The 15992-nt window shown below is 44.0% G+C and overlaps 1 protein-coding gene across 2 annotated transcripts in view; it reads left to right on the forward strand.

The window, feature by feature from the left end:
• Window positions 1-4986: 4986 nt before the first annotated feature.
• Window positions 4987-15992, forward strand: part of LOC129704442 (interleukin-17 receptor B) — a 38034-nt gene continuing 27028 nt past the window's right edge. The window contains exons 1-4 of one of the 2 annotated variants that reach the window (XM_055647513.1): window positions 4987-5176; window positions 9779-9800; window positions 10750-10887; window positions 14798-14910. In XM_055647513.1, the coding sequence (XP_055503488.1) occupies window positions 5108-5176; window positions 9779-9800; window positions 10750-10887; window positions 14798-14910 (342 nt within the window). In that variant the 5' untranslated portion in view covers window positions 4987-5107. The remainder of the gene's footprint in view (window positions 5177-9778; window positions 9801-10749; window positions 10888-14797; window positions 14911-15992) is intronic. The other variant, XM_055647512.1, reaches the window with a different exon arrangement.

A 15992-nucleotide genomic window follows, 5' to 3' on the forward strand; every position in this document is an offset into this window, starting at 1 on the left:
TGACCTTAGATTCTTAGGGGATCTGTTTTGGAGTAAGGGGGAACTAAAAAAGGGACGTATTGCACCTTAACAGGTGGGGGACCGGCATTCTGGCAGGCAGGTTTGCAACTGTGACACAGCTGGTTTTAAACTAAATAAGGGGGGGGGAGGGGGGGGGGTATCAAATGGGATTATCAAGGACAGAGTTAAAGGGAAAGGGAGTAAAGGGATTGTTAATGACCCTAGAATTAACGGGAAAGAAAGCTCACAAAGGGAAAGGAGAGTATGGCCAAGTGTAATAGGGATCGATGTGAATGGTGAGATGCATAAGGAATTAAAAGTATTGTATTTGAATGCACGCAGCATAAGAAGTAAAGTAGATGAGCTTGTGGAGTGCCTGCGAGATGGTTTCTTAGAGCAGCTTGTAATGGAGCCGACCAGAGAAAAGGCAATTCTGGATTTAGTGTTGTCCAATGAACCAGATTTGATAAGAGAACTCGAGGTAAAGGAAGCACTTGGAGGTAGTGATCATAATATGATTAGTTTTAATCTGCAATTTGAGAAGGAGAAGGTTAAATCGTAAGTGTCAGTGATGCAGCTGAACAAAGGGGACTATGAAGGCATGAGACAGGAGCTGGCCAAGGTAAACTGGAAAAGGATCCAGCAAGAATGATGGTGGAACAGCAATGGCAGGAATTTAGACAATAGGTACAGGAGTAGGCCATTCGGCCCTTTGAGCCAGCACCGCCAGTCAATGTGATCATGGCTGATCAACCCCAATCAGTACCTCGTTCCTGCCTTCTCCCTATATCCCCCGACTCTACTATTTTTAAGAGCCCTATCTAGCTCTCTCTTGAAAGCATCCAGAGAACCGCCTCCACTGCCCTCTGAGGCAGAGAATTCCACAGACATTTTCTGGGCATAATCCGGAAGACGCAAGATCATTTCATTCCAAAAAGGAAGAAAGATTCTAAGGGAAGTAGGAGGCAACTGTGGCTGACAAAGAAGTTAGGGATAGAATAAAACTAAAAAATAACACAGCAAACAGTAGCCAGAAGCCAGAGGATTGGGAAACTTTCATAGGACAACAGAAGGAAACAAAACGGGCAACACGGGCTGAAAAGATGAAGTACGAGGGAAAGCTGGCCAGGAATGTAAAGAAGGACAGTAAAAGCTTCTTTAGATATGTTAAGGGAAAAAGAATAGCAAAGTCAAATGTGGGTTCCTTAAAGGCAGACACAGGTGAAATTATTATGGGGAACAAGGAAATAGCAGAAGAGTTGAACAGGTACTTCGGATCTGTCCTCACTAAGGAAGACACAAACAATCTCCCAGAAGTACTGGAAGACAGAGGATCTAAGGGGGTAGAGGAACTGAAATAAATTTTCATTAGGTGAGAAATAGTATTGGGTAGGCTAATGGGACTGAAGGATGATAAATCCCCTGAGCCTGATGGTCTGCATCCCAGGGTCCTCAGGGAGGTGGCTCTAGAATTAGTGGACGCATTGGTGATAATTTTCCAATGTTCAATAGATTCAGGATCAGTTCCTGTGGATTAGAGGATAGCTAATGTTATCCCACTTTTCAAGAAAGGAGCAGGAGTGAAAACGGGGAATTTTAGATCTGTTAGCCTGACTTCGGTGGTGGGAAAGATGCTGGAGTCAATTATTAAAGAGGCAATAATGGGGCATTTGGATAACAGTTAAAGGATTAGTCCAAGTCAGCATGAATTTATGAAAGGGAAATCATGCTTGACTAATCTTCTGGAATTCTTTGAGGATGTGACAAGTAAAATGGATGAAGGGGAGCCAGTGGATGTAGTGTATCTAGACTTTCAGAAAGCCTTTGATAAGGTCCCGCACGGGAGACTGGTGACTAAAATTAGAGCACATGCAGGGCACGAAATTGGTGGTTGCCCGGGTGCCAATGACCACCCAAAGTGCTGCCTGGCAACCTAAATGGCGAGTCATTTTGCCCGGCTTGGCACTGCAGATACTGGTTTATACCGAAGGTAGACACAAAAAACTGGAGTAACTCAGCGGGTCAGGCAGCAACTCTGGAGAAAAGGAACATGGCGTTTCGTGTCGGCAACGGCTGTCGTGCGGGGAAAAGATATTAGGTGCGTGGTGATGAAGGGTCGGAGCGAATGACGGGATCTGCACAGCGGCAGCAGCGGCCGCGATAGCGGCTCCACTGCCTCCTCCTCATGCACCCCGCCCGCCAAGATAGCGGTCGCTGCTTGCAAATCCACTAACGGCGATAACCGCTTTCAAAACAAACCCTCTCGCACGCTGAGGCCGAGAGGAGGGAGGAAGGGGGAGGCCTCCTTCCGCCGTCTGAAGCAGCTGCACCAAAGATCCTATAGCTATAGGATCTTTGAGCTGCACCGCTCTGCCCCGCACCTTGCTGTTGGCTGGCGGAGGAAGGGAGGCGGTGGAGAGGATGTTAGGAGGTTGCAGGGTGACCTGGACAGGTTGAATGAGTGGGTAAATCCGTGGCAGATGCAGTATAATATAGATAAATGTGACACATCCTTGTGATTGAGGCAGTGCAGCGTAGATTCACGAGATTGATCCCAGGGATGGCGGGACTGTCATATGACAAAAGATTGAAAAGACTAGGCATGTATTCACTGGAGTTTAGAAGGATGAGGGGAGATCTTATAGAAACATAAAATTATAAAAGGACTGGACAAGCTAGATGCAGGAAAAATGTTCCCAATGTTGGGCGAGTCCAGAACCAGGGGGCACAGTCTTAGAATAAAGGGGAGGCCATTTAAGACTGAAGTGAGAAAAAACTTTCTCCCAGAGAGTTGTGAATTTGTGGAATTCCCTGCCACAGAGGGCAGTGGAGGCCAAATCACTGGATGGATTTAGAGAGAATTAGATAGAGCTCTAGGGGCTAGTGGAATCAAGAGATATGGGGAGAAGGCAGGCACGGGTTATTGATTGGGGACGATCAGCCATGATCACAATGAATGGCGGTGCTGGCTCGAAGGGCCGAATGGCCTTCTCCTGCACCTATTTTCTATGTTTCAAGGTGTGCTCCAACTCCAGTCCTAGTGCTTCCAGATATCAGAGATCCACACCACCCCGGCCACGCTCTCATCTTGCTACTACCACCAGGAAGAAGGTGCAGGATCTCCAGGTTCAAGAACAGCTTCTTACTAACGACCATTGATCACTGCACAACACTAACTTCAGCAACTATGATCTTTCATGGACCGTGATTGTGATCAAAGATCCTATAGCAGATATAGGATCTTTGATTGTGATGTTACATGTAAGCAAAATATATTTTAGCCCCTCCTAGTGGTTGCTTAAAAGATTGCGGCCACCTAAATTCACTCTTGCTCTCCATTTGTTGCTTGTCATCACATGATTGGATTCATGGATGAGACCAAAGATCCTATAAGATCTTTGGATGAGACAGGCATTTTGTATTGGGATTGGGAACAGCAATGTGCTCTGAAGCCCTCTCGTAAATCCATTGCCATCTGCCCGTGTTGAGCCTTGGAGAAACTTTGTTTTTCACAAAAAAGAGTTATGGAGGCATTGTAAAAAGCAAGTTGATGAAGAAAAACAAATAAATGAAATTCAACTTTATTTCCACGTCTGTCATCACTTAACCCTTTCAGTGTCAAGTACACCTGTTTAGCTATCTGTCACTTCGTGTACAGCCACACATGCAACTTGCAAGGGGACAGAATAGTGATATTGATTGCACTGCGTTTTGCCTAGGACTACTATCATTAATGAATTATATTTGTGATTATTGTATAATTATCTGTGTGTTCTTGTGTTTATAGACATGTTAGGCAGCTGCAAGTAAGCATTTAATTGTTCAGTTGTTGGTAGATGTAACAATTAAACACTCTTGACGTAACTCTTACATCCACTGGTAGTAGGGATCAGTTGAAGGGAAGAGGTGGAAAGCGTGTGGCACATTGGAGATGCTGTATTCTTGAATGTTATTAAAAAAAAGTGATATTAATTTTAAATGTTAATTAATTTGCCCAACATAAGCGATGAATAAACACAAAGTGCTGGAGTAACTCATCGGGTCGGGCAGCATCTCTGGAGAGCATGAAAGATGACGTTTCCGATCGGGACCCCTCTGCAGAATGATTCTGACAAATTGATGGATAGATAGATGGCTTTGTGCAACAATTGTTGAAGGCTCTTCGGATTTTTTCTTTACCAAATGCATTTGTCGGAAAGATGCTGCGGATGTTTGATGTTCCCAATTGTGTGCACATGAACCTTTTGTCACAACAATGACAGTTTTAAGATGGCTCGTCTGCTATCGAAAACCACAATGTGGCTTTTTCTTTCCCTGAGTAGATTTCAAAGATTCCACGCACTAAGAATGGAGTTTTTTCTTTCTTTATGAGCTCTGCATCAGGCAGGGAATTGATCGCATGGAAAGGTTGCGGGTCGATTTTTGAACAGTCAGCTGCCCAAGCGAAATATGAGATGCTGTTCCTCCAAATTGTGTTTAGACTCACTGTGACAATGGAGGAGACCGAGGACAGAAAGGTCTATGTGGGAATGGGAAGGGGAATTAAAGTGTCTCGACCCAAAACGTCACCCATTCATTCTCATCAGAGATGCTGCCTGTCCCGCTGAGTTACTCCAGCACTTCGTTTATATTCTGTAGAAGTTCAGAGTTGCCTTATTGTAGAAGTTTTCCCAGACGGGAGTGTTGGAAGCCACGGCATTGATAACGTAGAGAATTGTTTTATGCCCCATTGAATATCTGTAATAAAGACCGAATATCCCGAAATACTCAACAAACACGCATGTTGTGGGTTAATTGTTGGCAGTAATTGCTGCTTGACATTTTTCTGCGAGTGAAGACGCGCCCGCCACTGTCTGGACATTTGCCATACACGGGAACACATTGGCAAATAGTTCTGTGTAAATAAGTTGCAGCGGCTGTGGATTGGAGCGGGTAAACAATCACCTCGAGTTCCCAAACCAATCATCGGTGGCAGAGACGTGGGCGAGCTTCAGAGCCGTCAATCAATCTCTTGTCACAATCAGGTCACAGAAAAAAGCGGCCGCGTTTCCATGCAGAACATCACCGTGTGTGGCCGAGGACCAGTCAGCTAGAGCACAGAGAAGGCATGACGACAACCGCGTATCGTATCCTGCTCTACCTAACCAACCTGGCCCTGGCCGTCCACTCCATGTCGGTAAGAAGCAGTTGTCGGTAGATGTAACAATTAAACACTCTTGACTTAACTCTTACATCCACTGGTAGTGGGGATCAGTTGAAGGGAAGAGGTGGAAAGCGTGTGGCACATTGGAGATGCTATATTCTTGAAAGTTTAAAAAAAAAGTGATATTAATTTTAAATGTAAATTAATTTGCCCAACATAAGCGATGAATAAACACAAAGTGCTGGAGTAACTCATCGGGTCGGGCAGCATCTCTGGAGAGCATGAAAAGTGACTTTTCCGATCGGGACCCCTCTGCAGAATGATTCTGACAAATTGATGGATAGATAGATGGCTTTGTGCATCAATTGTTGAAGGCTCTTCGGATTTTTTCTTTACCAAATGCATTTGTCGGAAAGATGCTACGGATGTTTGATGTTCCCAATTGTGTGCAGATAGACCTTTTGTCACAACAATTACAGTTTTAAGATGGCTCGTCTGCTCCCGAAAACCACAATGTGGCTTTTTCTTTCCCTGAGTAGATTTCAAAGATTCCACGCACTAAGAATGGAGTTTTTTTTCCTTTATGAGCCCTGCACCAGGCAGGGAATTTATCGCATGGAAAGGTTGCGGGTCGATTTTTGAACAGTCAGCTGCCCAAGCGAAATATGGGATGCTGTTCCTCCAAATTGTGTTTAGACTCACTCTGACAATGGAGGAGACCGAGGACAGAAAGGTCTGTGTGGGAATGGGAAGGGGAATTAAAGTGTCTCGACCCAAAACGTCACCCATTCATTTCTCATCAGAGATGCTGCCTGGCCCGCTGAGTTACTCCAGCATTTCGTTTATCTTCTGTAGAAGTTCAGAGTTGCCTCCTTCGCTCCATAGATGCTGCTGCACCCGCTGAGTTTCTCCAGCATTTTTGTGTACCTCCTACAACAGATTCAGTTTGGCCAAGGTACCCCCCCCCCCCCCCCACAAGCGTCACCTATCCATGTTCTCCACAGATCTGCCCGAGTTACACTCTATGTCTTTTTCTTGTAAGCCAGCATCTGCAGTTCCTACATCAGTAGTGTGTTCTCCAGACATTTCAATACTGGTCACTGGAATCATGAATTATCTGGAATAAATGTCAGGAGACGCAAGGAACTGCAGATGCTGGGATCCGGAGCAAGACACGACGTGCTGGAGGAATTCAGCGGGGCAGGGCAGCATCTGTGGAGGGAGTGTACAGGCGATGGTTCGGGGTTTGGACACTTCAGACCTCGACCAGAAACGTTGCCTGTCAATAACTGTCTCGGGACTCATTACCTGGGAACTATATTTTGAAATTTACGTTAGGAGTTAAATATAAACAGCTGGTTTCGTTAAGATCCACTGTTTTACTAATGTCCTATACTGTATGCAAAAAATATATAATTTTATTATAGGTCTGTGCCTGTGAGAATGAAGAACCAATTGACCATTACAGAAGGAGAATTATAGTGCTCTGCTGATCTGGCTTGTAGCAGATTCTAATACAGGTTGTGTTGGAAGGAACTGCAGAGGCAGGTTTACACCGAAGATACACACTGGAGTAACTCAGTGGGACAGGCAGCATCTCTGGAGAGAAGGAATGGGTGACGTTTCAGGTCTGAAGAGGGGTCTTGACCCGAAACTTCACCCATTCCTTCTCTTCAGAGATGCTGCCTGTCCCACTGAGTTACCCCAGCATGTTGTGTCTAGATTCTAATACAGGTTGGATGCATTCCTTTATTTATTTACCTCAACAACATACCAATTAAGGTGCATGATAGAAGTGGCTCCATAAAGAAAGGCAAAGGTTCTGGGACGTGAGATGTAAGGGCAGGGATGACTGAGGGAATGAAGATGAGCTGAGCAAGATGAGAGCAGTGGGGTTGACGTTGTCTACATGGACTTCAGCCAGGCCTTTGATAAGGTTCTGCATGGTAGGCTGGCCTGGAAGGTTAGACCACATGGGATCCAGGGCAAACTAACCACTTAGACACAAGGTAGACAAAGCTGGAGAAACTCAGTGGGTGAGGCAGCATCTATGGAGCATCTATGGATGCTGCCTCATCTGCTTTTATGTCTACCTCTGATTATCCAGCATCTGCAGTTTTCTTTCTTAAACACTTAGACACAACATTCGTTTGGAGCTAGATGACTGAAGGTGGTGGTGGAGAATTGTTTTTCAGACTTCATGCCTGTAACAAGTGGTGTGCCAGAGGGTTTTGTGCTGGGTTTATTTGTGATTGATATTTAAGTATATTAAGGGCTTGGACCCTTTTCCCTAGAGTGTGGAGACTGAGAGGTGACTGTAAAGATTTATAAAACTATGAGGGACATAGATAATGTGAATAGCCACAGTATTTTTCCTAATCTAGAGGCGCATGTTTACCTTGAGAGGGGAATGTTTTTATAAAGAGGTTGTTGGGTATATGGAACGAGCTACCAGAGAAGGTAGATGAGGTTCTACTATAAGGACATTTAAAAGAGATCTGGTCAGGTACATGGATAGGAAAGGATTAGAGGTAAATGGGTCAAATACGGCGGCACGGTGGCACCGTTGTAGAGTTAACATAGAAAATAGGTGCAGGAGGAAGCCATTTGGCCTTTCGATCCAGCACCGCCAGTCATTGTGATCATGGCTGATCATTCGCAATCAGTAACCTGCGCCTGCCTTGTCCCCATATCCCTTGATTACACTAGCCCCTAGAGCTCTATCTAACTCTTTTAAATTAATCCAGTGAATTGGCCTCTACTGCCTTCTGTGGCAGATAATTCCACATATTCACAACTCTCTGGGTGAAAAAATGTTTTTGCATCTCAGTCTTGCAGCGCCAGAGACCCGGGTTTGATCCTGACTGTACGGAGTGTGTACGTTCTCCCCGTGACCTGCATGAGTTTTCTCTGAGATCTTTGGTTTTCTCCCCCACTCCAAAGACATACAGGTTTGTAGGTTCATTGGCTTGGTGTAAATGCAAATTGCCCCAAGTGCATCTTAATGTGCGGGGATCGCTGGTCGGTGTGGACTCAGTGTGAACTAAATGGGACCAGCTTACATGACCGGGTTGGGTCTAAGGGTCTGTGACTTTGTTGTACATGTCAGTGATTATTATCACTAGCCTGGCAACTAGGTATGCTTCTTCCAAATGCAGGTGTTCAGTTTTCTAGCTTTAGGCTGCGATTGAATAATATTATGTTATCAATTGTTGGTCTCAACATAATGTGTGATATGAGATGTAACTTTACAATATGTGATTACTGCAGTGATTCAGAATTTGGAAATAGTGTTAGGTAGGGGGATGGAAATGGAGATTCATTTTGAATATTGTCATCCTCTATCAAATCTCACATATAAAGATGCCAAACCAAAGTATCCTTCAGACCAATGGATTTAGGATAAATAGGGAGACCCAAAATGCTGGAGTAACTCAGCGGGACAGGCAGCATCTCTGGAGAGACTTTTTGGTTTGAGACCCTTCTTCAGACTGGAAGGGTCGCAACCGGAAACATTGTCCATTCCTTCTATCCAGTGATGCTGCCTGTCCTGCTGAGTTACTCTGGCATTTTTGGCCTATCTTTGGGTTAAACCAGCATCTGCAGTTCTTGCACATTAGGATAAATAGGTACTTGATAGTCACCATAGAAATGTACAATGTGGGACCCGTGCTGGTTTGTACATTAATCGGCCTCTGTAACTTGCCCGAATATAGGGTGTGAATGAGAACATAGAACTAGCATGAGCGGGTGATCGATGGTCGGAGTGAAGTTGGTGGGCCCAAGAGGCTGTTTCCATGCTGTGACTCTAAACTAAACTAAACTAAATAATTCTGACCTAGTGAAACATTTATAGGTATGGGTGGAAAGCAGAGCCCCTGGAGGAAAGCCCTGAGATCAAGGAGAGAATAGGGTGTGGAGCAGCGCCATGCTCCCCTCTGCTGGTTGATGAGCTAGTGGTGCCATTGCAATGTTCATATACCCCCCGATACACACTGTTTTCTAGAGGATGTGAACTGAAACCAATAAACCATATGTGTAGGAAGGAGCCGCAGATGCTGGGTTTAAACTGAAAGACCTTCACCAGACCTTGCTGAGAGGTGCTGAACCCACAGAGTCAAGAGTGCAATGATATAGATTTTTCTGTGGTAGACTAGAAGAAAATATCAAAGCGCAGTACAACTGATGAATTGATACAGGAACCTGTATAGTGACAAGATCACGAAGATTGATTAAGAATGAGCAACCACTTAAAGTTGTTTACGGACATGTGTGTTTCCATAAATAACGGTACCACCCTGTGACATGGGTAGCCAAATTTGAAATTTATCCTCAGATATGGGGCCCAAATTTGCTCACAGTACTCCAAATGCGGCCAGACCAGCACCCTATAGAGCCTCAGCATTGCATCTCTGTTTTTGTATTCCAGTCCTCTTGATATAAATGGCAGCATTGAGTTTGCTTTGCTTGTGGCATTTTGTGAGGATGGAAATAATGCTATATTGCCTCTTCACACTGATTCTATTTGAGCTCTCATTTCTGGGCACCAATGTCATTTGTGCTCAAAGTGTTTAATAGTATATGTTCTGTTTCAATTCACCTTTACTAAAATAACTATTTCTTTTCTGCCAACAGGTAACATGTATCAGAGTCCAATGTAAGTGTACATTGTCGATATCAATTTGCAAAGTTGTAAATGTGAGCAGGTTTCCTGGATTGCAGATACATGTTCATCTACAGAAGGAAGAGCGTTTCAACCTGAAGTTGTTGGCGAGTCTTGTCCATCAGTTGCACATTCAGGACAGCCTTTGTGAATGAGTGTGATCATTCCAGTCACATCCCTGGGTTTGGTCTGCTCTCCTTCTTCCACTTCACTCCCCACCCTGTGATCCACTTCAGATACTCGGGCTATGACTTGTCCAATTCTGGAACTGGTACCTGAACATTTTGCTTTCTTCTTTCTGTGTCTCTCTTGCCTTAAACGTTCTGTCTTCATTTGTTCTTAACTTTGGTTCAACAGTTAACCCAGCTCTCAAAGTGCAGAGATAGACACAAAAAGCTGGAGTAACTCAGCGGGACAGGCAGCATCTCTGGAGAGAAGGAATGGGTGACGTTTCGGGTCGAGACCCTTCTTCAGACATGTCTGATTTTAACCTCATTACACCTATCTTCCCAGTAGCCATTCAATGTTACTAATGCGTCTGGTGTCTAGTGTAGTGTGAAACGTAATGAATGAATAATGAATACGTTTATTGGCCAAGTATGTTCACATACAAGGAATTTGCCTTGGTGCTCCATTCGCAAGTAACAACATGACATACAGTAAACCATTAGGAATAAAACATAAAGCATTAAAACAATTACTGACACTCCGTTTTCTGATTCCCAAGAACTACAGGAACACAGTTAAGATATAGATATCCCTCGCATTACCCAGAAATGATGCCACTCAAACTCCACTCCACTTCAACTACAATGAATTTAGTGATCTTCTTTTCAGTTAGCAAGCCTGTAATTTCATTTTTAACGTTTTTATTTGTCATTTCTTCAGTAGTATATGATGGTATGCAATGGTAAAATTGTGAAATGGGATCCTTTGTTTTTAGGTTATGCCCCTCCATCAGAGTGGTATGTAAAACATAACAGCACCCCGTCAGATATTTACGAAATCAAAGCCCAGCTACACATGTCTGAAGAAAGCCAGCTTCCAATGCTGAACATCACATGGGTCCTCAATGACGATGGTAAGATTTAGTTTCAGTTTTTTTTGGCTTCATATAAAATGTGTTGTACACAGCATGGAAACAGGCCCTTCGGCTCGACCTGCCTATGTCAACCAACATGCCCCATCTTCACTAGACCCACCTGCCTGCACTTGGTCCATAACTCTCTTAAACCTATTCATGTATCTGACCATATGTCTCTTAAATGTTATGGTGGTACCTCCTCTATCAGCTCAATCCATAGAACTACCACCCTTTGTGTAAAAACGGTACCCCTCAGGTTCCAATGTATGAAATCTTTCCCCCCCTCACCTTAACCTTGTGTTTCAAAACTATCTCATACGTTATTGGACATGGTCGGAAACATAGCCATCCTCGCCTTCTCCTTTAAAACCACATTCAAGCCTCTGTACCTTCTGGAAGTTGGGAGAAGAAGGAATGGGACAAGTCTATGAGCCAACATAATGTTGTCCCACCCCGGTCATTCCTTCTTCTTCCCGCTCCCATCCAGCAAAAGATACAGAAGCTTGAAACGCACACCACCAGACTCAGGAACAGCTTCACCCCCTCTGTATCAGGCTTCTGAATGGACCATCCACACGCTACCAGTTCCATCATTCCCGCACCCCATTCCTCTCATTGGGGCCCTGGTTTCCACACTACCTTTAAACTCACCAGATCTGCTCCCACTTTCCCTTTAAGTTCATGAGTTCACTGAAACATCACTGTCACGTCTACCTTTTTAAAAAAAAAAGTGAATTATAAGCTTTTGGACAATGAATAAAATAACAAACTTTTAATATTGTGCTTTATGCATTTTACAGCATTAAGGGCATGCAGGGAATGGAGGGATATGGATCATGTACAGACAGAGGACACTGGGTTAATGTGGGATAGTTTACAGCACAGGCATTGTGGGCCGAAAGGCCTGTTCCTGTGCTGTGCCAATCCACGGGATAATTTATAGAGTTAGACAATAGGGCAGAACTAGGACATTCGGCCCTTCGAGCCAGCACTGCCATTCACAGTGATCATGGCTGATCATCCACAATCAGTACCCCATTCCTGCCTTCTCCCCATATCCCTTGACTCCGCTATCTATAAAAGCTATATATAACTCTCTTCAAAGCATCCGGAGAATCGGCCTCCACTGCCTTCTGTGGCAGAGTATTCCACGGATTCACTAGTCTCTGGGTGAAGAAGTTTTTCCTCATCTCCGTTCTAAATGGCTTACCCTTTATTCTTAAACTGTGGGGGGTTTTGCACTCCCCCAACTTCGGGAACATGTTTCCTGCCTCTAGCGTTTCAATAAGAATCCCTCTCATCCTTCTAAATTCCAGAGTATACAAGCCCAGCTGCTCCATTCTATCAACATATGACAGTCCAGGAATTAACCTCGTGAACCTACGCTGCACTCCCTCAATAGCAAGAATGTCCTTCCTCAAATTTGGAGACCAAAACTGCACACAATACTCCAGGTGTGGTCTCACCAGGGCCCTGTACAACTTCAGAAGGACCTCTTTGCTCCTATACTCAACTCCTCTTGTTAAGAAGGCAAACATGCCATTCGCTTTCTTCACTGCCTGCTGTACCTGCATGCTTACTTTCAGTGACTGATGTACAAGGACCCCCAGATCTCGTTGTACTTCCCCTTTTCCCAACTTGACACCATTCCGGTGATAATCTGCCTTCCTGTTCTTTCCACCAAGTGGATAACCTCACATTTATTCATATTAAACTGCATCTGCCATGCATATGCCCACTCACCCAGCCTGCCCAAGTCACCCTGCATCCTCATAGCATCCTCCTCACAGTTCACACTGCCATCCAGCTTTGTGTCATCTACAGATTTACTAATGTTACTTTTAATCCCTTCATCTAAATCATTTAATGTATATTGTATATATATATATAATGTATATGCCACGATCACATTGAATGGCGTTGCCGACTCGAAGGGCCAAATGGAATACTCCTACACCTATCGTCTATTGTAAATAGCTGTGGTCGCAGCACCGAGGCATGCGTTACCCCCACTAGTCACTGCCTGCCATTCTAAAGGGACCCGTTAATTCCTACTCTTTGTTTCCTGTCTGCCAACCAAGTTTTTATCCATGTCCGTACCCTACCCCCAATACCAAGTGCTCTAATTTGCCCACTAATTTCCTATGTGTTACCTTATCAAATGCTTTCTGAAAGTCCAGGCACACTACATCCACTGGCTCTCGCCTGTCCATTTTCCTAGCGATACATCGATTTCAGCGATACATCTCTGCCGCCAGCGTTGCATCTCCGCCCAGCGCGGCCTGCGGACTTTGGGAGCCGCGGACTCCGGTAGGAGGTTCCCGACTCGGATGTCCAAGCCGCTGAGGAGGTCCTCCAGTCCCGATGTCGGACTTCCATTACCCTGGCGACCGGGCCTGAACATCGGGCCGCTCGGAGCGGCGAGAGCGGGGTGCTCGGGTGATGAAGCCGAATTTTAGTTAAAAATATAAGAAGATATTAAATTGGCTTCTGGGCTAGCTTACAGCTTATATGTAGTCAAATTAGGCTTGCCTCAGGTTGCGGTGTGTGTGAGATAATAAATCCTATAATATTGTCTCCCAAGTGAGGAAGTGACAGAGAGGAAGAGAGATATCTTTGAAGTAAGATGCCATAAACCAAATGACCAATGATTATGGGGAGAAGGCAATAAAGGAAGAGAGACATAGCTAGTCACATCTTTGTAAACAAATGGCCTATGTTTATGAGGGACCAAATGACAGAGGAAGCAGCGAAAAGAGCTAGGGTGGTCTATTTGGAGATAAAATGACCTAAAGCAAATGGCCAATGTTTTTAGTATATCTTGTACCATGTAAACAAAAGGTTTGATGTGATGCATTCTGTGGAAACCTTTTCCTGTACCTCTGACCATGACTAATGTCTGTGGAATGTGCTAAGGGGACAAAAAAACCCTATTTAAGGCAATGTAATTCTGTTGTTAAGGAAAGGTGGCTGAGCACAGTCAAGTGTCTGCATTGGTCACTTAGCTGGAATTCTCACTCCCTTGCATCGGCCGATATTAAGTAAAGTTTTGAACTGGTCTACCAAACAGTTTGTGTGGTGTCTGTTTATTAAGAAGCGAACCTGGTTTAGTAGTTAAGATAAGTAGCTTTTTCACGGGAGCCCCCCCAACCACGGGAGGACAACAGAGGAGGACGATTTTTGGAGCCTTCGCTCAAAGTGGGAATTTGATCCTGCTGTGTGGGGATGTTGCTGGGCTCGGAGGCTCCAGCAACGCAGCCACAGGTCCGGTGAACTGGGACATCGGGAGCTCGCGGGTCCGGGGGGAGAGAGAGACCGCTTCCCGGAGCTCCCGCAACGCGACTTCTCCAGCCCGTGTCGCGGGGTTGGAACGACCCGGAGCGGGGTCACACATCGCCCGGCGCGGCTTCATGGCCGTGGGACATTCCAGCGCCTGCCGGGGGCTCCAACTTTGTGACATTTAGACCGGGAGCGGGGCCGTAAATCGCCCGGCACGGCCTAAAATGGCCGTGGGACTTATCATCGCCCACCTGGGGCTTGGATATCGGGAGAGACATGGAGAACAGGGGAGAGAAAAGACTTTGCCTTCCATCATGGATGGATGTTTGTGTGAATTAAATTGTGTGTATGTCTAGGAAATTGTCTTTGTTTGTATGGCTGTGGAAACAGAATTTCGTTTGAGCCTCACTGGGGCTCAAATGACAATAAAATTGTATTGTATTGTATTGTATGTCTGTGTTTAAAAAAAACTATTGCGTCCTGTCCTCTTTATTATTTATTTGTATGGCTGTATGACAAACACACATTTCATTGTACCAACTAGTACATGTGACGAATAAATGTATGTTGTGTTGTATCCTCAAAATGTCCTATTTATTAAATATTCTAAACAACCTTGTTTTTCCAGGAAGCATTCGAGTACTTGAAGCAACAGCGATCTGCATTGAGGACATGCTATTTTGTCTTCGGTGTAATTATGATGAATCATTCACAAGTAATCGCAATCCTCAAAATCAACGGGTCAGTTGCACACATTTTCTGCTTTTTTAAAATAATCTTTTTATTAGAGGCAGGTACATATCATATTAAAAACATTTCATGCATATCATTCCTACATTACTAATATTATCAATTGATATTAATTCTGCTTCTAGTATTTTATTTTATATAGATAGAAAATAAGAAAGAGAAATTAAAAAAATGAAAAAGCATGATAAAGACGAATGGAATAATTTACTAAAAATAAAACATTGGAGATAAGTTCGTAAATTATAAAGTATAACTTTTCATCTAATCCTTAATTTGAGTTTCAGTCAGGTTCGCGTGCCGAACCAGTCTGCCCCTTCAAGTAGTCAATGAATGGAGACCATATTCTGATAAAAAGTTCTTGTTTGTCTATTAAGACAAGTCTGATTCTTTCCAAATGTAAGGTGTCTGACATTTCCACAATCCACATTTTAATTGTGGGGGTTATAGGACCTTTCCAAAATTTTAATATTAATTTTTTCCCAGTTATTATACTATAGTCGATAAAGTTTCTTTGGGTTGTTGTAAATGTTAGACTTTGTTCTGATATTCCTAGTATTATTAATTTTAAATCTGGATCCAATTGAATGTAGACAACTATAGATATTATTCTAAAAATGTCCGTCCAGAAGTTTTTGATTTTTATACAATTTGCGAATGTGTGAGTTAGGTCAGCCTCTAAATGTTGCCATTTACCTTCTTATTCTTCTGCTTTTAAGAGTAGTCAGAATAAAGATCCACAGAACGATGAGATACCTTGTACATCAATAGGAAATACATTGATTCTGTTACTATTGTAATTCCATCCTGGTAAACTAATTGGAGCAGATGAGACTTGAATCACATCAGAGGTGCCAGACATAATCAACATAACATCCTGCTAAGGATGGCGTGGTGGAGCTGCTGCCTCACAGCGCTGGAGACCCGGGTTCAAACCTGACCACGGGTGCCTGTCTGTATGGAGTTTATACCTTTTCCCCGTGACCTGTGTGGGATTTCTCCAAGATCTTTGGTTTCCTCCCACACTACAAAGACATACAGGTTTGTAGGTTAATTGGCTTGGTACAAGTGTAAAT

This window comes from Leucoraja erinacea, chromosome 16 (assembly GCF_028641065.1).
Source record: "Leucoraja erinacea ecotype New England chromosome 16, Leri_hhj_1, whole genome shotgun sequence".
NCBI lineage: Eukaryota > Metazoa > Chordata > Chondrichthyes > Rajiformes > Rajidae > Leucoraja > Leucoraja erinaceus.